The 26060-nt window shown below is 40.9% G+C and overlaps 1 protein-coding gene across 1 annotated transcript; it reads left to right on the forward strand.

Moving 5' to 3' along the window:
- Nucleotides 1-4543: 4543 nt before the first annotated feature.
- Nucleotides 4544-5105, forward strand: BEX4 (brain expressed X-linked 4; the record flags this gene model as incomplete). The annotated part of the gene is made up of 1 exon (XM_084258650.1): nt 4544-5105. The coding sequence occupies one exon, from the start codon at nt 4544-4546 to the stop codon at nt 4898-4900; it is 357 nt and encodes a 118-aa protein (XP_084114776.1). The 3' UTR covers nt 4901-5105.
- Nucleotides 5106-26060: the final 20955 nt, after the last annotated feature.

Raw genomic sequence — 26060 nt, forward strand, 5'->3', positions numbered from 1 at the left:
CAGTTCCTGAAAACAAAAAAAAAGTACGAGACATGCAAAGAAAGTTTCACCTATTCACAGTAAAAAAAAAAAAAAAAAAAAGGAAAAGCAAAATAAACTGTCCCTGAGGATGCCCAGACTTGGAACTTAATAGGCAAAGACTTTAAATAAACTGTCTTTTATATGCTGAAAGCACTAAGGGAAATCATGGACAAAGAACTAAAAAAACAGGAGAATAATGTCTCATCAAATAAGGACTATTGATAAACAGGAAGAAATGACCCAAAGGAACCAGTAGAAATTCTGGAGCTGAACAGTATAGTAGTTGAAATTAAAAATTCAAGAATAAAAAGGCTCCACATCAGAGGTGAGCAGACAGAAGGAAGAATCAGGGCACTTTTAGAAAGGTCCATTGAAATGATCCAGTCTAAAGAGCAGAAAGAGAAAGCATGAAGAAATGATAACACAAAAGACATGTGGACACCATCAAATGTACTAACAACCACATATGGGAGCCTAAGGCAGGGGGAGAAATGATGAGCAAAATTTTAAAATTTAAAGAAGTCTGGGGCCTCCCTGGTGGCACAAGGGGTTAGGACGCAACCTATGAGGCTGTCTGTAGCCACTGCAGCACGAGTTCGATCCCCGGCCAGGGAGCTTCCCACATGGCGCAGCAGACCTCTCCTGTCTCACCCACTGCTCCCCTCAGCAGTGTTTTTCAGTCAGTGTGCCTGTTCTCCCCACTCTGTCACTGGTGAATCCTCTCACCCTCCCATGCATCTGGCCTGTACCCCGGTTCTTGTATAAATAAAATAAATCTTTTAAAAAAAAGAAGCAAAAAAGTTTTTGACACTCAATTCCAGTGTTTATGTTGGCGGGGCGGGGATTCCGCACCAACTATCAATTCTCAAAACACCAGGTGGATGTCCTACAATTCAACTCAATTCTGACACTATCTACTTGGAGAGAGCCATCAGATTCCACGGGTTAAGGGCTCAGTTCCACAAATTTCCTAGTGGCTTCAGATGCCAATCTCAAGCCCAGGTTAGTAACTGTGTTTCTGATGACTGGCTATGTAAACCAGACGTTCCCATGATCTCCTCCTTGGAATCGATTACTTTGCTAGAATGGTTCACATAACTACTATTAGACTACTGATTTATAAAATATATTAGAAGATACAAGGCATCATCCAGATGAAGAGATACATAGCACAAGGTTGCAAACAAAGGAATTTCTCTCCTTGTGGAGTTTGGGGCCCAGAATGGTGGCATGTGGTTCCGGTTCCTTAATATGAAAGTTCTCCAAAACCTTTTGGATTGTATAGAGGCTTCATTGCATAGTCATGATTGATCAAATCATTGGCTATTAGCAATTCACTCAACCATCAGTGCCACTCCCCTTCCCAGGGGTTGGCGGTGACCATCCTTAGGTGTTTTTCAAGTTACCTCATTAAAGCAATTAGACACCCTTATGGCTCTTATTGCAGAAAATTCCAAGGATTTGAGGAACTCTGTGCCACAAAAGGGATCGAAGATCAAATACATAATTTTTCTTATAAATCATAATATCACAGATGTATATATTAATGATGACACAACCGAGATCCAAGGGAGACTACAAGGAGGAAGACTTTTATTAACAAATAAATTGAAAGTATAACAAGGGATGTTCAGACTGCCTAACCTGACTCTTTCTTGTGCCCAAGACACTGTGTTATGTGTTACTGAACTTTTAACTTTTAAATAGGCTGTTAACTGACTGACAAGAAAAGGTTTCTAGCTAGACACCGTCTTTCCCAAGAACTGTGCATATATAATCTTTTTTCGGGCCTCCCGGGTGTCACAGCAGGTGGAATGCAGCCCTGTGAAGCTGTCCTGGCCAGCCAGGGAGATTCCCACATGGTGAGGCAGACCTCTCCTGTCTAGCCCACTGCTCCCCTCAGCAGTGTTTCGGTCCTTCTGCCTGTTCTGTTCCCCACTCTGTCTCTGCTGAATCCTCTCACCCTCCCACAACTCTGGCCTGTACCCCAGGTCTTGCACAAATAAAAAAAATAAGCTTTTTTCCTTTTCTTGTCTTCACAGTAATCAGGGTCAGTTTGAGTAAAAGTCAATGAAACCTAAGAACTGCAATCTAAAAGCAATCCTAGTTTTTGCAATTCTATCCTTCCCCCTATTTTTTCCCTTTAAAATCTCCTTAAACATCTCAGGAGGACATAATGTGAACTGATCCTGAATTTGTCCTCCCTGATTTGGAAATCTAAAATCCCCTCCCCCTCCCCCAAACAGACACTAAAATTTTATTTTAGCCTTGTATTGTTTTTCTCAGTCTACCAGGGAAATGTTTGTTTTATTGTTCTTTATTGAGGTGACACTGGAATGGTATTGAGGTAACATTCCTCAGATGTATGTTACCACATCATCCCTGCCATCAAAGCACCCATAGTCCTTTATCGTAGGTAGGTCCCCTCCCCACTTTGGAGCCTACCCACCCTCCCCTCTAGGAGCCTACATTTTGCAGACATATTTCTTGGGTTTGTCAGTTCCAAGGGAAAATTTTAAAAAAATTAAACTTAGGAGAAAAATCAACCAATCAAAATGTATGAGCCTTATTTGGATCCTGATCCAAGCATTATTTAAAATTATATAAAATCCAAGCATTATTTAAAATCCAAGCATTATAGAACTGGGAATTTGAACACAGATTGGACACAAAATGATATTAAGGAATTATATTTATTAAGTGTGATAATGGTAATTTTATTCATAAAAAAGGAGAACACTTTTAGACAGGCACAATGAAATAATAATGCACAAAGTGGTATTATGGCTGAGATTTGCTGCAAAAACAATCTCTAGGGATGGGAAGGAGGTAATATACATGATATTGGCCATGAGTTAACTATGGATCCTGAGGGATGAGTACATGGGTTTATTATGTGCTCTTCTAATTTTTTCGTGTTTGAAAATTTCTGTAATTAAAATTAAACTATAATAACGTAGACTGTAAGAAAATGAATTTTAATTTTAGAAAGGAACAAAACAGAAAGATGTTAAAAATAAGAAAAAATCCACTTCCCTGACTCATTGCCTGTGCCCCTCCACCCCATGCATTTGGTATCCACAGGCACTGGTAGCAAGGAGGACCACAGGCTGGGAGTAGAGTGGGTGGGATATCCTGCTTATCCTAGATAGCCTTGCATGAATTCCATTCTTTTCAATTGCACTAAATGAGATTTATATTAATGACCGAGGTTTTGTGCACCCCATAAAAATTTGTGCTTGAGTCCCGGCGGGTTTAGGGATGTATCTTGGCAGCAAGGGTCCCCAGAGTAAAAGTGGGAATGCCAACGGACCCCTTTGAAGAGATCGCCCATCCCAGGATGCAGAAAAGGCCGGGGAACACACAAAGAAGGGCGAGCCGCGGGGCGCTAGCCAGAGCGCGAGCGGTCAGCTCGGGGCGCGGCGGGAGGGTCCCGGGGCCGGGGTGGGGGCGGGACACGGGGTAGGGGCGGGCCCGAGGGCGGGGCCGGAGGGCCTCATGTGACCGACCGACGCCGACCCGCGCGCGCCCTGCTGCAGCCGCAGACCCGGCTTGGGCTCGCTGGTTTATTGGTCGCTCCCTGCTTGCGGTGGCCTGAGCGCGTGCGGGCCGGGGGGGCCCCAACAGCGGAAGGCGGAGGGAGAGCAGGTAAGGGGCCCGCCACGGGCGGGGCCCCGGGCGCGAGGTGGGGGAGCGGCCGCGGCCGGCGGACCCCCTCCCCGAGCTCCGGCTGCCCCGGGACCCGGCCGAGCCGCGCGGAGACCGCCGCCCCCATGCCCCGCCGCGGCCCCGCGTTGGGCGGGCGGCAGAAGCTGGCAGGCCTTTCCTGGGGGGAGGCCCCCACCGTTTGCCGACACCTGTCGTCCCCCCCGCGCAGGCTTCTCCGACGCCCCGCCCCCGTCCCGGTGGTGCAGCAAAGGGGGGTCCGGGCAGGGGCGGCTGGGGGCGCGGGCGGGAGACGCGGGTGGCGGCGGCGTGGGGGCCCGGGGCCGTGCGGGGTCGTGCGGCGTCGTGCGGCGTCGAGCGCTCGGCCGCAGCCGCCTGGACCCCCCCCACCCCCCTCCCCGGCCCTCTGCAGGTCCCGGTGTCGCGGCGGCGCGCTCGTGGCGAGAATCGGGAGGAGGAGACAGCAAGGATAGGCCCAGGTGGGTGCTGGGGACTTGGTGGGGGGCGGGGTGGGAGGCGTGTGCAAAGCCCGGAGACCCCAGCACCGCCCCCCCCACTCAATTGCGTCCTCCATTTTGGTGCCTGCAGAGGCCTGGGGACTGGATTGGCTTGGAAAATGGTGGGTCTGGGGCGAGGGAGGGGAGGGCAGCGAGAGGGAAGGGGGAGAGCTGGGACTGGGGGGGGGCGGCTAGAAAGAGGCTAGGAAGCCTCTTAGGTGGGAAAGATGAAATTTTAAAAAGCCTTTGAAGTCCAGGGCGCTGAATCTTGAAAGTTGCTTGGTAGGGCCTCTGTCCTCGGTGCTGATCAGTCCACCAAGAAAATAGTCCCTTCTCTGGTCTTTTGTCTACTAGGAGCAATGGCGTCCAAAGAGGAACAAGTGCAAAAAAATCGCAACATGGAAAGCGCGCGACAGGAAAAGGAAGAAGGGGAGCAGCCCCTTGTGCAGAATGGAGAGGAAGCACAACAAGTGGGAGGGGGTGAAGGCCAGAAGCCTGGAGGAAAACGGGGGCTGATTAGGCGATTGGTCCCTAATTTTCGCTGGGGCATACCTAACAAGCATACTGATCACAATGAAGTGGGAGATGATGTAGAAAAGTTTGTAGGGCAGATGGTGGAAGTCAAGAAAAAGACTAAGGAGCAGCAAATGAGGCATTACATGCGCTTCCAAACTCCTGAACCTGATAATCATTACGACTTTTGCCTTATACCATGAATCCTAAGGGCTTTCCTGGGATTAATAATGTGGCCTCTGCTCTACAAGCTTGTAGTTTTGTGATTTACATTTTCTGTAAACCTTTGGTGTTTCCACTTAACAATTTCTATTTGATTATTGTTTTTGTCTTAATGTTAAACTTTTTGGCAGCAGGGCTTTTTCACCAAATTTAGGAAAAATATTCTCTTCATAATTGAACTTAATAAAGCAGTTTAAAAAGCGGTCTTCCTTTTTTGTCCCAGTCTTTATTTTTCCTTAATATTACCATTCCTCTCCTAGCTACCTGAACTTAAAATCTCAGTAGTCTTGAACCATTTTTTTCTTGTCCCCAACCAATCAGTAAGGAAGGATCCTACTCATAATTTAACTTCTAATGTTTTTAGAGTGCATGTTCTGCTGTCTTTCAAAAAGTGTGAGGCCCGCATCGTATAAAAACACAGTGGAAAGTTTTTGAGAATGTAGCGCTTATCCTTCAGACCTAGAGTGGAGCTCCAGAACCGCCTTTTTAACAAGTTCCCCCAGGTTGTCCTAATGTACTCCTGAATTTGAGGCCTCTATTAGGGGTGGGGAGGAGGTTGTGGGATTGGGTATAATCTGAAATCAGTAGGTGAAAACAAAAAGGAAAAAAGTGTAAGTAAAATGCTGAAAAGAGTGATAAGGATAATGACAGATTAAAGTACTCAAGTTTAGAGATGTCAAGGGCCAAGCCAACCCCTGGGTGTGTATTTGGAGGGGGGCACTGGCTAGGGTCATGTTCTTTAGGATTTGGGCATCTAGAGATAAAGGACTCCTAACTCATGATCAAGCTGAGGATGGTCAAAGACAAGACAGGCTGTTTTTCCATATTTCCAAAGGAACCATTTGGTGTTCAAAGAGACAATTGTCATCCATTATTACTCTTTTTTAAAAAAAGATTTATAGATAACAAGAATTGGGGTGTAAGCCAGAGGTGCGGAGGTGAGAGCATTCACCAGAGAGTGGGAAGCAGAACAGGCAGTACCTACTGAAACACATTGCTGAGGGGAGCAGCGGGCAATATAGGAGGTCTGCTGCACCATGTGGGCCACCTCCCTGGCTGGCTGGGGATCAACTCAGTGCTGCAGTGGCTGGAGATAGCTTGATAGCACTATGTCTTTAACCAGGGAGGCCCCCATTATTACTCTTAAAAGCAGTTTTGTGAGTCACAAAAGCAATTTTTTAAAATAGAAAAAAAATCAGCCCACTCATGAGTAGTGATAAAAATTGTTTAGAAAAACTTGTTTTAGTTTATAATTAGGAAGTATCGTCACCTCAAAATGTATTTATCTGTAGGTAATGGTAAAAAATGAGTCAATTCTTCATTCTAAACTTCATTTCACAAAAAGTGGTTTTTCCAAAGTCGCAGCCAATTGGTAGAGCTGGAACCACAACTCCCAGCTCAGGGTTGTCTCCTCACCACAGTGCCTCCACCAGGCATTATTTGTAAAATTTTACAGTATTTACAGATGGTCTGTGGTGTATCTGAACAATCACATACAACTTAAAGTCACTGTTTGATGTTCATACTTTAATCATCAGAGTCTCCTAGTGTTCAATTGATAAAGTTTAAGAACTCTATTCCCTTTACTATGTTTTGGAGCTGGAATGATGACCTATATTCATTGTAGGGGAAGGGGACAATGGAGAATTTCATCTGAACATTTAAAGTGGTGAATTCAGGCACTTAACAAAGGTTAGTTGATTGATGTTCATGAATGGCCTTTGATCCTTCAAAACCAATACCGTACCTCTATACCAGTCCTAGATCTCCCAAGTTAGCCTCAAAAAAAATCAGGGTTGGAGATGAGATCAAAACTTGATTGGTACAAGAACTGAAGGACACTTCCTCATTAGGGGTTTTTTGGGGCACAGCACAGGGTGAGGGAGTGGAAGAGGCCAGACTTTCTGGAAGGAGTGTCAATGTTGGGGTTCAGAATCTGTTTTTTAAAGAACTGCAATTTCCTGCCCTTGGTGTTTCTGAAGGAGTGGAATGATGAGGTCAGAACTTTCTGGAAGTGGTAACGGTCAGAGAACAAAGTCACAATGTGATTGGTGGAAGGAGAGTTAACACCCCTCCCTTGAGAGTTCTGTCATGTTGGAAAATGACTACAGAATTTTTTAGAAGCAACAGTAAAGTTCAAGGACCATCATCAAACCATGATTGGAGGCAAACTGAAAGAAGTGTCCTTTTCTGGGTGTTTCTGCAAGGGTAGAGCGAGGACAGAACTTTCTGGAAAAAGTAGAGGTCAGGAGACTGAGTAAGAGGGTGATTAAAAGAGAACTAAGTTACCACAGGATACACTTCCAATAATTTATACATATGAGGGTCAATTTTTCCTGATCTTGGTGGGCAGTACATTCCAACTTTTTAAGGGGTTGATGGAGAGAGTGGGAAGGTTCTTAAATAGGCCAGCACAAAAATAAGATGAATCTCTTATGAAAACAGAAGAAAAGTGGATAAACCAAAAACAATAAAGGGGACTAATATTCCTATCAGTCATTTATATATTCATTTGTAAATGTGTAGGAAATACGTGTGTTTTTATAGATTTTGAGGTATGACATGAGGTAGAAGCCTGGTGAATAACAGGGAGAACAATAAGGTGATCTGAGAACAGTAAGGTGATCTCTGAGGGCAATCAGCCTTTCAGCAGCACATGCTATTGTCTTCAAATTACAGAAAATGGACATATTATTGAGGAAGTCCTTAAATATACCAGCAAGGAAAAAAGTGAATTTACAATGAAAAAAAAGCAAAAGCAAAAGCCAAATATGAGAATAAACACCAGAAAAGTTTATCATTTTCAGTCTATATTTACACAGGTACTTATTTATGGTTCATTAAGGTATAAAGTTTTAAATGTATTCAATTTGATCTGTTTTACATGTATTTAAACATTGGAGGCCATGGCCACAATGAAAATAGCAAACCTCCAAACATTGCCTCCAAACATCTCTTTTCCCATTTGTAATCCATCCCTTCTTCTACCCCATACTGAGGCAACCTCTGATCTGCTTTCTGTCACTACAGTGGCACTGTATATTATTTTTTGTATAAAGTGACTCAGAATATTACCTTTTTTTGGTTTGGTTTGATGTATTTTTTTTAAAAAATTATTTATTTGATACAAGAACTGGGGTACAGGTCAGAAGTGCGGGAGGGTGAGAATTCACCAGAGCCAGAGCGGGGAGCAGAACAGGCAGGCAGAGCGAAGACACTGCTGTGGGGAGCAACGGGTGAGTCAGGAGAGGTCTGCTGCGCCATGTGGGGTTCTCCCTGGCTGGCAGGGAATTAAACCACCGCTGCAGAGGCTTTGGACAGCTTCGCAGCGCGGTGGTCAACCGCTGCGCCACCAGGGAGGCCCTGGTTTGATGTATTAAACAGCATGTAATAACAGTATATTCCTTTCTCTTTCTAAATAGTATTCCATGATGTGGTGAATGTTTATCCATTCATCTGTTGACAAATTTATGTACTTTCCAATGTTGGGATATTATAAATAATATAAATACTAACAAATATAAATAATATAAATATACATATAAGTATGAACATGCACATACATATTTTTTAGTAGACATGTGTTTTAATTTTTCTTGGGTAATTACCTAGAAGTGGAATGGCTACGTTGTATGGAAGTTGTAATTTTGAAGAGGCGGCCAGACTATGTTCCAAGGTGGTTTCATCATTTCACATTCGCATCAGTAGAGTATCAAGACTTCCAATTTTTCCTTATGCTCACCAACACAGTATGATCAGGGCGTTTTGTTAATATTTTTATTTATTTATTTTTAAAGATTTATTTATTTATTTATTTATGCAAGCACTGGGTACAGTCAGAAGTGCAGGAGGGTGAGAAAATTCACCAGAGCCAAAGCGGGGAACGGAACAGGCAGACTGACGAAACACACTGCTGAGGGGAGCAGCGGGCAGCAGGAGAGGTCTGCGCACCATGTGGGACCCTCCTCCGGTGGCCAGGGAGCAGCCGGGGATCGAACCGGAGCTGAAGAGGCTGCGGGCAGCTTCGCAGCTCAGCGCTCAACCTCTGCGCCACCGGGGAGGCCCTTTTGTGAATATTTTTAAATTTCAACCATGCTAAAGGGCGTATAACGGTATTTTGTGGGTTTAATTTTCATTTCTCTGTTGACTAATGATGTCCAGCATCTTTTCATGTACTCATTAGTCATGCATATATCTTCTTTTGTGAAATAAATTGTTCAAATATTTTGCTCATTGTTTAAGTTTGGTCATTTGTCCTCTTACAACTGAGTTGCAAGAGTTCATTATAAATTCTATATTCAATTTCTTTGATTTATATGTTATAAATTTTTCTCACAGTCTTGGCATGCCTTTCCATTTACCTAATGGTTTCTTTCAAAGAACAAACGTTTTAAATTTTCATGAAGTCCATTTAATCTGCCTTTTTACAATTGTGTTTAAGAAATTTGTTTACTAAATATGCTACCTTGGGGCCTCCCGGGTGTTGCAGGGGTTAAAGACAGCGCTATCAAACTATTTCCAGTCACTGTAGCACAAGTTTGATTCCCCTCCCCAGCCAGGGAGGAGACTCACATGCTGCAGCAGACCTCTTCTGTCCCACCTGCTGCACCCCTCAGCAGTGTATTTCAGTAGATCCGCCTATTCTGCTCCCTACTCTGTCTTTGGTGAATACTCTTACCCCTCCCCCCGCCCCACCTCTGGCCTACACCCCAGCTCTTAGATACATAAATAAATCAATCTTAAAAATAGAAGAAATATACTACATAATCCAAGGTTGTGGAGATTTCCTCCTACATTTTCTTCTAGTAGTAGTACAGTTTCAGACTTTTCCTTTGGTCTGTGAACCATTTCATGTTGATTTTTTAATTAACCATTTTTTTAATTTTTAAAATTATTTTAATTTTTCATTTACCATTTCATGGTACAGTGAGAAATAAACTCTGGCCTTTATTTTGTTCCATGTTGATATCCTATTAATACAGCACCATTTATTGTAAAGACTTTCCTTTCTCTATTTTATAGCCTTTGTACTTTGCCAAAAATCAAGTGCTCATGTATGTGTAGGTCTAGTACTATACTTCCTATTCTGTTCCTGTGATCTATAAGTCTCTATTTTCACCAGTATCAAAATGGCCTGATTGCTATAGCCTTTATAGTATGTCTCGAAAATCCTGAGACTTTCCCTATTAAAATTGCTTTGGATATTCTAGGTACTTCGAATTTTCATGTAAACTTCAGAATCTCCATCTAAATTTTATTTTTTATTTTTTTTAAAGATTTATTTATTTATTTATACAAGCACCGGGCACAGTCAGAAGCACGGGAGGGTGAGAGAATTCACCAGAGCCAGAGCGGGGAGCAGAGCAGGCAGAAGGACCGAAGTACACTGCTGAGGGGAGCAGTGGGCGGCAGGAGAGGTCTGCGCGCCATGTGGGACCCTCCTCTGGTGGCCAGGGAGCAGCCGGGGATCGAACCGGCACTGCAGAGGCTGCGGGCGGCTTCGCAACCCAGCGCTCAACCGCTGCGCCACCAGGGAGGCCCTCCATCTAAATTTTAGAATCAGCTCGTTATCTAAATTTTTTAAGCCTGCAGGAATTTCTATTGGGTTTCCTTTAAGTCTTATGAGATGAATTTTATGAGAATATCTATATTAATAGTTTTTTAATACATGAATGTGGTATAACTTCCACTTAGGCAGCTTTTAATTCAGCAATATTTTACAGTAGTTATTGTGAGGGTATTGGATGCATTTTGTCAGGTTTACTTATAGGTATTTTATGTTTCTGCTATAGATGGATTTTTTTATTTAAACATTCCAATTTTTTGCCACTGACCATATTTACGCTGATTTCTCTTTATTAACTTGGTATCTATGGCTTTCATAAATTCATTTATTACTTGTAGATTGTAGATTCCCTGCAGTTTTCTACATAAGCATTCATATCAGCTGCTGAAAGGGACAGTGTTTCTTTGTAAGGAGAAATACAAAAACAGGAATGTCATCACTGCACTCATGGGCAAGAGTAAGGAGTCTGGGTCTCCATAAACTGACAGAAACTGAAAGGTCTGTGTCTTTCACATACAGTGTCATCTCTTTTTTGTAATTTTAGGATGTTTCCCACATTCATTATGGTCAAAGTATAGCTCATGTAAGCGACCCATTCAGATCCTATCCAATGAGATCTTACAAGGATGCCAGGGCTCAGGAATTGCATTTAGAAGTTAGCAGGACACATGTGGGGAACAATATAACATGAGTGCCTTCTGACCATTAGGCCAAACATTTCTAAGTGAATGGCAGTCTGCTCTAGAAGGAAATCAGGCAGGATCAATTTCTCCAGAGTGGTAAGGACAGATGTACCCTTTAGGCACTTCACACCTACTAGCATAACTAATATAAAAAAAAAAAAAAACAAGCAATAAGAAGTGTTGGTGAAGATGTGGAGAATTGTAACCCTGGTGCATTGCTGGTGTGAATATATATATCATGAAATCACCATAGAAAAGTGTTTACTGTGTGATCTAGCAATTCCACTCAAGAGAATTGAAAACGTGTACACAGAAGTTACAAACTTTGTGAAGAAATATGGTATATCCAGAACGACAGAATATTATTCAGTCATAAAAAGGAATGATGCACAGTTACTTGCTACAACATGAATGAACCTCACTAACATCATGCTAAGTGAAAGAAGCCACAGAAGGCCACAAGTTATATGAGTCCATTTAAATGTGAAATGTCCAGAATCGAAAAATCTGTTAGACAGAAAGTAGACTAGTGGTGGCTAGAAGCTGAGGGCAATGGGAATGAGGAGTAGTAGGGGGTATGGAATTTCTTTGTGGGGTATTAAAGAGGGAAAATCAATAGCCAGACAGTATAATTTACTAGAATAAATAAAAGTTTGGTCATCTTCTTATAATCCAGAAATATATAAAGGGTAACATAGAAAGCATAGGCATATTGAGGTATAAGTCTTTTTTTAAAATGTATGATAAAGCTGATATGTCAAATCTAAAGAGGAAATTGGTAGGGCATCTATCCATGTCTCTTTTAGTAACACCTATGTCAACATAAGTTAACTTCTCTAAAATGCAGCTCTTAAATCTCAGAGGCTTAGCAAACTGAAATTTTATTTCTTATTCAGATAATAGTTCGATGCAAGTGGGAGGCTGTGGGGTATGTTCCATGCAGTCATTCAGAACCAAGATGGCAGGAAGCTTCATCATCTTCAATTTGTGACTTTCAAGATTGCCTTACATCATTACATCCATTGGAAGACAGAAGAAGAAAGAGGGACCATAGGAGATTATGCCAGAGTTTTCTGCTCACATTCCAATGGCCAGAAATCAGTCATCTAACTGCAAGACAGTCTGGGAAAGGCAGTATGTAATCTAGGAAGAAAGACAACAGAATCTGATGAACACAGTCTCTGTCAAAGTATCACAGGATCAATTAGCTACTGACAAAAATTCTTAACAGACTACTCTGCATACCACGATATATCTGATGCATATACAAGTAATGAAGGCTTCCTTGTCTCTGGGAGTTAAATTCATCCTACCCTGAGATCCTTGACAGTACTACTAAAGTACAGCATTCTCAGCCTAAGGAAAATGTCCATTGTAAGACTTTAAAATATGCTTGCCTGTTTATCGTCCTGTTAAAGATTATTGGGGTCTAACCTGGGTGCTTCCAAGGTATAATCTGAAGCTGGCCCCCATACTCAGAGGATAGGGAATGACAGAACAAAGAGACAGGATACATCAGATTGGTGAGTAGCTGGTTATTTTTGTTTCCAGATTATGTTTATTGAGGTACAGTAGGTTTACATCTTTGTATCTGCTCCGGGGGTTATAGGTTCAAACCTCTACAAACGTTTGCTGTCACACCCTGCCCATGGTGGGGAGCAGTTTTAATGAACAAAGGAACACTTGAGATTTTGTCTTGGGCTGCCACAAAGTGAGAGTTTTCCACACCTCTTGCCAAATCTCAGAAGTTTATATTCAGGCTTTGTGTTCAGTCATGTATGCAATCCAGATAATCTCAACAACACATTTCATATTTTCTCAAGGCTGTATCTTTGGAGCAGCATCTGGAAATGGACATTCCAGGGGGAGGGGAACGAGGAACCTCCCCTTGCCTGACTTCAGCTTGCAGGTCAAACAGGTGAGCACATTCTTTGATTGTCTTCCCCACCAGAGATAACCTCTTTTGGCCTTCTCTTTAGACATAGGTAAGGAGTGGATGAGTAAGTCTGTAATATCTGATAAGCACATTCCAACATTCCCTTTTTCAAACTCTTTAGATTTTTACATCATATTAAGCAACCTCTGACATGCCAACTTAGTTTCATGTGATCCGGAGGCCTGCTATCCCATCAACCAACTGAACAAATAATAAGACTCCAGCTGTATGAGAGAACACAGTGAATTTAGAATCTCTGCTGTGTGCAGAAATATCGATGAATTCAGCAGGAGTTATTAATTCAATTTAATAAACCACTGTTCTAGGTACTGGCGATTATAGCACTGAACAAAATCTTCAAAATCTGACTTCACGAGCCTTGCATTCTTACTGAAGAAATAAGAGAAGGCTCATGAGGAAACACCTGAAGGAGGTAAGGGAACAGTAAATGCAATGATACTGAGTGAAGTGTTGCCTGACAAAAACAGCTACAATTATTCTCTCACACCTTTATCTAATATTGTAGAACCTATTTTCGCACATATTCTGAATATTGTTGCCAATATGGCAAACACATTGAACAAGCAGGATTTTTATAATGCAATAATGCAACAATTTTTTCCTTCCTCCTCTTTGGCACTAGCTCTCCTGTGCCTCAGATGAAACTAGGATCTGTCCCATGACTTCTGCTTGCTCTTGTAAAAAAAGAAAAACAAAACAAAGCAAAACAAAAACCCCCTTATCAGTTCTAGTTACAAAATGGTTTCCATTCAATGAAGGCAGAGAGGAAATAAAAGGAAATTGTAATCTCATATTAGCTGGCCTTGCTATAGCCATTAGCATTGGAAATTTCTAGACTGTGAAGGAATTTCAAGTTGATTCCTTCACTGGTGTGGCTCCTTTATGGGTTCTGTAAAGTAGTCCTTATCATGGAGGAGCTCTTACCTGCTGCTCTCTTGAAATGTGCAAATGCATATTCCTAGGCTAGTCACTTCTGACTCTTCAACCTTTTAAATTCCAGTAGTATATCTCCATGTTGTTTCTGCTGAGGTTTCCTTGATCCTTGAGAAGTCCAACATGACTTAGGTCTCTGACATCCCCAAACAAGTTCTGTTTCCTATATGGCCTATGTTAAGTGTATAGGAACCACTCATGCATTCTTTGCCCAATTTAACTCTCAAACTCAAGTTGTTCATGCTCTCCCCAAACTTCACTCTGATGTCAAAGTTACTGGTCAATCTCTTGTTTTTTAGATTTCTTTTTTTTAAGATTTATTTATTTATGCATATAAGAACTGGGGTACAGGCTAGAGGTGTGGGGGGTGAGAGGATTCACCAGAGACAAGGTGGGGACCAGAACAGGAGGACTGACTGAAATACACTGCTGAGGGGAGTAGCGGGTGAGTCAGGAGAGGTCTGCTGTGTCATGTAGGTAGCTCCCTGGCTGGGATCGAGCTCAAGCTGCGGTGGCTGCGGATAGCTTCATGGGTTGCATCTTAACCCCTTGTGCCACCAGGGAGGCCTGCTTTTTAGATTTCTCAGGGATGAGTTAGCCATTTTGCTACCGAGTTCAAGGGGCACTGAATAGCCCTATTTGAGGCTTTTTACCTTAGGCTAGAGGTGACAGAGAAAACCCCCTACTTCTCTATGGTGGAGGAACTCATGGAATACCAACAGTTCTCATTGGAAATCCTCTTCCAGTCTTCAATAATCTTCTTGGCCTCTCAAATGCCTTTTGTGGGCTGGGAAAGGATGGCTATCTAAAGGTAACCATGTCAGTACTCATCCAAGTCTTTTTATCACCTTGTTCCACATTATGGAATTTGGCAATGGTTGACATCTGTTGTCTCAAGACCTCCTCCAACAGTGAGAATGAAATAGGTAATATTTTATTTCCCATTATGACAATATTCATATTTAAAAGCTTACAATTCAGGGCCTCCCCGGTGGCGCAGCAGTTGAGCGCTGGGTTGTGAAGCTGCCCGCAGCCTCTGCAGCGCGGGTTTCATCCCCGGCCACCTGGTGAGGGTCCCACATGGCGCGCAGACCTCTCCTGCCGCCCGCTGCTCCCCTCAGCAGTGTACTTCGGTCCTTCTGCCTGCTCTGCTCCCCGCTCTGACTCTGGTGAATTCTCTCACCCTCCCGTGCTTCTGACTATACCCAGTGCTTGTATAAATAAATAAATAAATCTTTAAAAAAAATAAATAAAATAAATAAAAGCTTACAATTCATCTGGCGTGTGAGAGCTGTTTGATTTTTCAAACTGCAGTATTCTCCTGCCCTCCCTCCCCCTCCCCCTGCATGTATTTTTTTTTATTGTGGTTAGTATAGGTTTAGAGAAAATGAATGTACTAGGGGGGCCATGGGGGGCACTGGAGATGCCAATGAGGACAATTGGTATCCCTTGCAAGGTGTCTTCAGGCAGGTTGTTACAGGTCTCTAAACAAGGCAGGAGCGCTCATCCATACAAGGGAAGAGGAACTGATGTGGCTAGTAAAGAAGACTCAATAAAGGTTGAAAGTGGGGGAAATGTGAGTTTGAGTTCCATTTTTCCCCTTCTCTCTTCTGGCCTCCTTTACCTCCTAAATTCGTGTACTGTTCCTTCCTTGAGGTTCAGTTTTTATCATACAGCATCACAGACCACGCTGGTTGGCAGTAATTGGTCTCTTTCATCTTTGTCATTGATGAGCAGCACAGAGGACCTCGACCCTTCTAGTGAGTTTTAATAAAGGATGGACTGCCCCTTTGCCCTTTCCAGTGTGGGGGGAGGGGTGGGGCGAGTGGGACTATCTTCATAGTAAGTTATATGCCAGAGGAACAAGTAGGTGCTTGCTCTCATTCTGCCTCAGTGACTTTTGTTAATGTTTAAACTGTGTATCTCCAGAAGTCTCACAGGTTCAGCGCATACCATTTACTGATTAGGTCATGAATATACCATCTTTCTGAGCACATGAAGTTGGGAGAAGAAATTTTATTGACTCCTTCTCTACTCGTTCTGCTTACATTTAGTCAGAGACAAGCTTAATACCATCTTAATGGAGTTATTTACAGAGGTTATCCTCAACTGGGTGGGAAGATGATGGAAAACAACCTTACAAGCAAATGGAACCTCAAAAAGTCAGGGGTAGCCATATTTATATCACATAAAATAAACTTCTAGCTAAAAAGGGTAACAAGAGGTGGGGATGAACATAATGATACATCTGAAAGACATACCACTCATCAATATATATGCAAGGAAAGAAGGAACATCAAAAAATGGCAACTATTGGGCCTCCCTGGTGGTGCAGCGGTTGAGCGCTGGGTTGCGAAGCTGCCCGCAGCCTCTGCAGCGCCAGTTCGATCCCCAGCTGCTCCCTGCCCACTTGAGGAGAGTCCCACATGGCGCGCAGACCTCTCCTGCAGCCCGCTGCTCCCCTCAGCAGTGCACTTCAGTCCTTCTGCCTGTTCTGCTCCCCGCTCTGGCTCTGGTGAATTCTCTCACCCTCCTGTGCTTCTGACTGTACCCAGTGCTTGTATAAATAAATAAATAAATAAATAAATAAATAAATAAATAAATAAATAAATGGCAACTATTAACTCTGAAAACAGACATTGGCAACAGCATAATAGTAGCAGGGATTTTCAACACCCCACTTTTATCAATGGACACATCAACCAGTCAGAAAATCAATAAGGAAACAGTCTTTTTTTTTAAAGATTTATTTATTTATGCATACAAGAACTGGGGTACAGGCCAGAGATGCGGGGAGTGAGAGGATCAACCAGAGACATGAGAGGATCCACCAGAGACAGAGTGGGGAACAGAACAGACAGACTGACTGAAATACACTGCTGAGGGGAGCAGTGGGCTAGATAGGACAGGTCTGCCTCCCCATGTGGGTTTCTCCCTGGCCTGCCAGGAATCAAGCTGGTCCTGCAGAGGCTGTAGATTGCTTCATAGTGCAGTGCTTAACCCTTTGTGCCACCAGGGAGACCCCAGGAAACAGTCTTCAATGAGGACTTAAACCAGATGGGCTTAATAGATATTTATAAGGCACTGCACTCCAAAAAGCTAAGTGCACATTCTTCTTTTTTTTTTTTTTTAATAGAGGCATGCTTTATTTACTTGTTTTACTGGTTTGTTTGTTTTGTTTTTTGTTTATACATGCACTGGGTACAGTCAGAAGTGCGGGAGGGTGAGAGAATTCACCAGAGCCAGAGCGGGGAGCAGAGCAGGCAGAAGGACCGAAGTACACTGCTGAGGGGAGCAGCGGGCTGCAGGAGAGGTCTGCGCGCCATGTGGGACCCTCCTCCGGTGGCCGGGGAGCTGCCGGGGATCGAACCGGCACCGCAGAGGCCGCGCGCAGCTTCGCAACCCAGCGCTCAACCGCTGCGCCACCGGGGAGGCCCTAAGTGCACATTCTTCTTGAGTACATATGGAACATTCTCCAGGATATAAACATGTTTGATCAGAAAACAAGTGTTAATAAATTCATCAAGATAGAAACTCTATCAAGTATCTCCTTTGCCCATAATGGTATCAAACTAGAAAATAGCCACAAAATGAAAGCAGAAAAAGCTCTAATATATGAAGACCGGACAACATATATTACATAATGACTATTAGGTTAATGAGGAAATCAAAGAGGAAATTAAGAAATACCTGATTGCAAACAATGAATGAAGACACAAGCTACAGGAACCTATGGGATTCATAAAAGCAGTACTAACAGGAAATATCAATACAGGCCCACATTAGGAAAAGAAAGAGCTCAAATCAATAATCAAACATCACACCTGAAGGAGTTAGAAAAAGAGGAAATAAAGCAAAAAGCCAATAGAGGAAAGGAAATAATAAAAATTATAAAAGAAATAGAAATTTAAAAAACTTCAAAATATCAATGGAACAAAAAGCTAGATCTTTGAAAACATAAGCAAGATAGACAAATCTCTAGCTAGTCTCACAAAGAAAAAAAATGGAGAAAACACTAAAAAAAAATCAGAAATAAAAGAGACATTACTACAGACATCTTAGAAATATAGAGGATCATGAGACTACTATAAGCATCTTTATGCCAATAAATTGAATAACCTGGAAATGGATGGAGGCTTAGGCATATAGAACCTTCTAAGTCTGAATCAAGAAGAACTAGAAAACCTGAACAGATAAATTACAAGCAAGGAAATTGAAATAGTAACCAAAAGTCTCCCAAAAACCGAAACCTAAGACCAGATGATTTCACTAGTGAGTTTTAGCAAAACTTTAAAGACAAACTAATGTCTACCCTCCTGAAACTCTTCTAAAAATTGATGAAGAGGGAATGTTTCCAAACACATTTTATGATGTCAAGATTTCCCTCATACTGGGGCCTCCCTGGTGGTGCAAGGGCTTAAGATGCAACCTATGAAGCTATCCGCAGCCACTGCAGCACGAGTTCGATCCCCAGCCAGGGAGCTTAATCCACATGGCTCAGCAGACCTCTCTTGACTCGCCTGCTGCTCCCCTCAGCAGTGTATTTCAGTTGATCTGCCTGTTCTGTTACCCACTCTGTCTCTGGTGAATCCTCTCACCCCCAACACCTCTGGCCTGTACCCCAGTTCTTATATGCATAAATAAATAAATCTTTAAAAAAAAAAGTTTACCCTCATACCAAAAGTGAACATGGACATCACAAGAAAAGAACACCACAGACCAATATTCCTCATGTATGCACATGCAAAAATTCTCAACAAAATCTTAGTAAATGAAATTCAACAAAAAGGGTCATGATGCACCATGACCAAGTGGGATTTATTCCTGGGCAACAAGGATGGCTCAACAGCTGAAAATTTATCAATGTAATTTATCACAGCAACAAAATAAAGATTAAAATGCTATGAACATATCAATAGATGCAGAGAAAGCATTTGATAAGATTCAAGGTGCATTATTGATTTTTTAAAAACCTTAAAATAGAGCTAGAGGGAACAGATAGCTGGAGCAATTACGCAAAAGAACTATACAAAAGGAATCCATATTGGGAAAGAAGTGAAATTTTAGTTATTTGCTAACGGCATGATAATATACTTAGAAAACCCTAAAGACTCTACTAAAACACTATTAGAGTAGATCAGTAAAGTGTCAGCTTATAAGATCAATTTACAAAAATCAGCTGTGTTCCCATATATAAACAATGAACTAGAAGAGAAAGAAATTAAGAAAAAAATCCAATTTACTATTGCATAAAAAAGAATTAAATACCTTAGAATGGCTCTGACTCGATCAAAATGGCTTAAAACAGTTCAAACCATGTCTTACCAGATCAAACCAGTTCACACTGGTTATTAATCGATCAAACATGTTCAAACCAATTCTGTTCACGAAAAACTGATCCAATCCAGCTCTAACCAGTTCAGGCTGGTTCAAATTGGTTTATACTGATTTTCACCATTTTAGACCAGATCAAACTGGTTTACGTTGGTTTTGAATGGTTCTGACTGGATCAAATGGCTTCAAACTGCTTCAGATTGGATAAAATTATTGATCTTGATTCTGTATTCTCATTCAGCTACCTTTTATTCTGGAGTACTGACCACATATGTCTGTCTTCCTTCCACCCCAACCTTTTATTTTGAAAAAATTCAAACCTACAAAATAGCTCAAGAATAATAAAATGAATATTTATATGCTCTTTCTCCCTTCAGCTTAATTAGATTCACCAGTTAATGTTTGTCACTGCTTTCTCTTTTTTCCTATATATTTATTTCCTTTCTTTTTCATTACTGAACTATTTTAAAGCTAATCATAAAGATCATAAAACTTCAATATTTTATCTTCTAACAAGAAGGACAGTTTCCTAAACAACCACAATGCAATGATCACATTCAATAAATTTAGCTTTGACATATTATCTAACCCACATTTAGTTCACATGTTTTAATCTCGTTTACTCTTGAACAGTTGTCTTTCTTTTATGCCATATACATTTTGGTGAGATGTGACACCAACTAAAATTCAACACATTGCTGATATGATTACAAAATGTTACTAGCACTCTGGAAAATGGTAATTTCATATGAAATTAAAGAATTGTCTTTTCTATGACACAGTATTTCTTCTCCTAAACATTTACCCAGGAGAAATAAACACATGTATGAACAAAAATTATATAATTTGTTCATAGCAGTTCTACTTATAACATTAAAATTGTTCAAAATATCTGAATAAATCATACATTCACAATATGAAATAGTACACAGCAATAATTTTAAACGAATAAACTATCAAGACACATAGTTATAAGAATGACTCTTAAAAGCATTACATTGAGTGAAATGAGTAAAGGATGTTAGACACAAAAGAGTACATACTGTATGATACCATTTATCTGAAATTCTACAACAGATAAAATATAAGTTGATAAAAATAAGTGCATGGGGGTAGCAGTGTCCGAGAAAAGGGTAGAAAACTTTTTGGAATGACAAAAATATCCTATTTTATATTCATTTAATTGCACACACTTAAGATCTTTGCATTTCACAATATGCAAATTTTACATGCATTTTAAAAAATAAATCAAATTAGGATATCGGGAAGACCAGAACTTTGTTTATTTAGTGCACTGCTCTATCTCAGAACTTAGTCAAGGGCCAAGGCACTTAGTAGGAGGTTAATAAATGCTAGGAAAAAGAAGAAAACCTTGGAATACATCTACATCAATGGTTGTCAAATATATAATGGAGTATTTTTTAAGATTTTATTTATTTATTTTTGCATGGAAGAACTGAGGTGTAGGCCAGAGGTGAGGGAAGGGGGTGAGAGGATTCACCAGAGACAGAGCAGGGAACAGAACAGGTAGATTGAGTGAAATATACAGCTGAGGGGAGTAGCAGGTGAAACAGGACAGGTCTTCTGCACCCTGTGGGTTAGGTCTCTGGCCAGGGATAACACTCAGGCCATTGTGGTGGTAGCACTGAGGCTTAGCTCCTAGGCCACCAGGGAGGCCCCCCATAATGCTGATTTTTACTCTCAACACTACATAGTATAAGTCTGACTTGTATTTGAAATGTCCTATTATTAAACTACCTCCTGGGTCACGAATAATCCTATTGATCAATTATAAGGATTCTGAAACAAAAAAATATCTTTTTCTTCTTTTACTTTAATTAATGAAGTACCATTGTTTTACATCTTTGTTACTATTTTGAGAATATATGATTTCTCTCCTCAAGTTGGTCATTGTAGCTCTCCTACCACCAAAGCACCCATCGTCCTCTTCCATAGTATCTTGTGCTCTCCCACCCCCGGGTTTCATCCCTCCCCTTCTCGCTCGCGCTCTCTCTTTTCCTGAATGTGTAAGATCTATGGTCAGTTTTCAAGAACTGGTTTTATAGTTTGTCTTTGACCTTTTATTTGGTCTCTCTATATTTCACATATAAGTTACACCATCTGGTGTCATCTGGCATGAGTTTATCTTTTTTAATGGTTGACACGTTATTGTGTGTATATACCACATCTTCTTGATCCCATCATTTGTGTTGGGGCATTTAGGTTTTTTTCACATCTTGGCTATTGTAAATAGTGCTGCAATGATCATAGGAGTGCAGGTATCCTTTGGGACTAATGTCTTTGTATTCTTTGGGTAGATACCAAGGAGTGGAATTGCTAAGTCATATGAAAATGGCTTTTTCAACAGACTATATTCCATGAAAAATATTTTTCTGATTCTAAACTTATGCTTTTCCTGTTTGTTTTTTTTTTATACTGTCTCGACTTTACATAGTGAGCCTCAAGGACTAAGGGATAGACAGGCTAAAAGTGATGAGTATGTGCAACATCATAAAGGCCATATATGACAAGCCAATAGCCAGTATCATTCTCAATGGCGAAAAGCCGAAAGCATTCCCATTAAGATCTGGAACAAGACAAGGATGTCCACTCTCACCACTGCTTTTCAATATAATACTGGAAGTCCTAGCCAGAGCAATAAGACAAGAGAAAGACATACAAGGAATCCAAATAGGAAAAGAAGAAGTCAAACTATCTCTATTTGCAGACGATATGATAATATACATAGAGAACCCCGAAAACTCCACAGAAAAACTAATTCAACAAATCAATCAGTTCAGTAAAGTGGCAGGATACAAAATCAACACACAAAAATCAGTAGCCTTCCTATACACAAACAATAAATCTGAAGAAGAAGAAATTAAAAAAAAACATCCTTTTATTATCGAAACAAAAAAAATCAAATACTTGGGAATAAATCTAACAAAAGAGGTAAAGGACCTATACAAAGAAAACTATAAAACACTGTTAAAAGAAATAGAAGAAGACACAAAGAAATGGAAAGACATCCCCTGCTCATGGATTGGAAGAATAAACATTATTAAAATGGCCATCCTATCAAAAGCAATATACAGATTTAATGCTATTCCAATAAAAATCTCAATGTCATTCTTCAAAGAAATAGAACAATTATTGATGAAATTCATATTGCACCACAAAAAACCCCGAACAGCCAAAGCTCCCCTGAAAAAAAAGAAGGGAATGGAGGCATCACACTCCCAAACTTCAAACTATACTACAAAGCCATAATCATCAAAACTGCATGGTATTGGAACAAGAACAGACACACAGACCAATGGAATCGAATAGAAAATCCAGAAATAAACCCAGAGATTTATGGTCCACTAGTATTTGACAAAGGAGCAAAGAATATGCACTGGAGCAAAGAAAGTTTGTTCAATAAATGGTGCTGGGAAAACTGGGTTGCTACATGCAAAAGAATGAAGCTTGACTACTACCTCACACCATGCACAAAAACCAACTCAAAATGGATTAAAGAACTAGACATAAGACCTGTAATCATAAAATACATAGAAGGAAATATAGGTGAAACACTACATGATATGCACATCAAAGACATCTTTACAGACTCCTCACCCAAAGCAGTGATAGTGAAGGCAAAGATAAACAGCTGGAACTACATCAAATTAAAGAGTTTCTGCACAGCAAAAGAGACAATAACAAAAACAAATAGAAACCCCACAGACTGGGAGAACATTTTTGCACACAACACTAACTATAAAGGACTGATCACAAAAATCTACAAATAGTTGATGAGACTCAACAAAAACAAAGAAAGTAATCCAGTCAAAAAATGGGCAGAAGAGCTAAAAAGAAACTTCTCTGAAGAGGAAATGCAAATGGCCAACAGGCATATGAAAAAATGTTCAACATCACTTGTAATCAGGGAAATGCAAATCAAAACTACCATGAGATACCATCTTACACCAGTGAGAATGGCACATATTAAAAAAACTAGCAACAACAAATGTTGGTGAGGTTGTGGAGAAAAAGGAACTCTCCTGCACTGTTGGTGGGAGTGCAAACTGGTCCAACCACTATGGAGAGCTGTGTGGAGATTCTTGACCTGCTAAACATAGAGCTTCCATATGATCCAGCAATTCCACTCCTAGGTATTTACCCAAAGGACACACAAACATCAATTCCAAAGAGCACCTGCATGCCTGTGTTTATAGCAGCACTATTTACAATAGCTAAGCTTTGGGAACAACCGAAATACCCAAAAATAGATGACTGATCAAGAAGATGTGGTACATATACACCATGGAATATTACTCAGCATTCAAAAAAGATAAACACAGCAATTTGGAGCAACATGGATGGAGCTGGAAGGGATCATGCTCAGCGAAATAAGCCAGAAAGAAAAAGAAAAATACCGGGTGGTCTCACTCATAGCAGGAATCTAGAAAACTTAAATAAGGGACCAGGAAAAAGAATAACTATAAGAAAGAAAATATCAAAATCAACAAACAGCTATGAACCAGAGACACTCTATGGGGGTTGGGGTGGGGAAAGGAGGGCTTGGGGTCAAAATAAGGGGGTTGTAATTGTATGGGGAATATAAAAATAAAATTAAAAAAATAATAAAATAAAATTTTAAAAAAGCACACACACAAAAAAGTGATGAGTATGTGTCTACGCAGGGTTATGCCCATATAGCTGGATAACATTTATCTTGGTTCAAGTGGCCTATATCAGCAGGCAGTTGAATATAGAACCTCAGGAGAAAAGTCTGACAGATAAAAGTCTGAATAGATAAAATTGTTTTGGCTATCACAGTCTGACACATACTGGGCATCCAGTAAATATTCATTGAATAAATTTATCAATGAAATAGAAATATCCAAATCTCTAGCAAATGCAACCGTGGGTAGATTTTTCCAGTATTTTTCTATACCTATGTATTTTTTTTTAATTTTTTAAACATTTTTTAAAGATTTATTTTATTTTATGCATACAAGAGCTGGGGCACAAGCCAGAGTTATGGAGGATGACAGGATTCACCAGAGACAGAATGGGGAACAGAACAGTCAGATTGACTGAGATACACTGCGAGGGTAGCAGCGGACGAGAGCTCTGCCTCGCCATGTGGGGAGCTCCCTGGCCGGCCAAGGGATCGAACTTGTGCTGCAGAGGCTGCAGATAGCTTCATAGGTTGTGTCTTAACCCCTTGCGCCACCAGGGAGGCCCTACCCCTATGTATTTTTAAACAGAATTAGGAATCAGTTTCAAAATGTTCTTTGAAAATTATGGTTATTATTTGTCTTGAAAAATTAATATCACTTTTATGGGGAATATTTAGAAAGTAGTTATGAAATGCCACCTTGTGACCAGAGGCAGAAATACAACATAAATTTAGCCAACAAGATAGAGGGCAAAGAAGCAGCACAGAGAGGTGAAGTTTCTCAGCCAGAACCCAGGAAGGTCAGACACTTGTCCCAGGTGCTTCTCAGAAGTAAGATGAAACAGAAAGCAAGTAAGGAACTGGGCAAGTCAATAGCCCCATCTCAGCTAAAGAGAAAGGAGAAGCAGAATTATACTATTTTCACCTTTGTGACTTTTTCTAATTATTAAAATTTCATATTTTCGTTGAAAAAGTTTAGACTAGAAATACAATAAAGATGAAGTTATAAATAATACCCATATTTATTCCCATAATAATAGCATCTAGAAAGATTCACTTCAAATATTTTTTCAAAGATTTATTCATCTATGCACACAAGAACTGGGGTACAGACCAGAGGTGTGGGGAGTGAGAAGATTCATGAGAGACAGAGTAGGGAGCAGAACAGGTGGATTGACTGAAGTACACTGCTGAGGGGAGCAGCGGGCAAAATGGGAGAGGTCTGCTGTGCCATGTGGATAGCTCCCTGGCTGGCCGGGATCTAACTCGTGCTGCAGAGGCTGCAGATAGCTTCACAGTGCTGTGCTTAACCCCTTGCATCACCAGGGAGACCCTGCTTCAAATATTTTTATATTTATCTTTAATCAGTGTGTGCATGTGTGTGTGTGTGTTTGTGTGTGTGTTCTGCAGCTGACTTTTTCATGAAATTGTATGTCAGGAACAGCTTTCCATGTCCCTAGAAAATTTTCTATGTTGTGTTTTGTAATTCATAACAGTAAGATAGTCCTTATGATTTCAAATTTTCTGGAAGTAACTAAAGTACAAATGTGGTGTTTTTTTTTTTTCTCATCCTACAATACTGAAATGGCACTAGCATACAAAATGATGTAAATGTAGATACAATTCAATTTCTTATGTAATTCCAAATGAATAGCAGTTATTCTATTTAAATACAATTTGCTTCTTTCATGCAAGGGAGAAGATTGAATGAAAGGAATGAGCATAGGTTTTTGCTTTAGAAAGGTGGTGTGCAGCCAAGGAAGCATAGACTTTGTGCATTTCTATTCGAGTATTATTTCTTTTTTAAAAAGATTTATTTATTTATGCATACAAGGACTGGGGTACAGGCCAGAGGTGTGGGGGCAGGAGGTGAGAGGGCTCACCAGAGACAGAGTGGGGAACAGAACAGGCAGACTGACTGAAATACACTGCTGAGGAGAGCAGCGGGTGAGATAGGAGAGGTCTGCTGTGCCATGTGGGTAGCTCCCTGGCCGCCGTGCTG

This window comes from Talpa europaea (assembly GCF_964194135.1).
Source record: "Talpa europaea genome assembly, chromosome: X".
Lineage (NCBI taxonomy): Eukaryota > Metazoa > Chordata > Mammalia > Eulipotyphla > Talpidae > Talpa > Talpa europaea.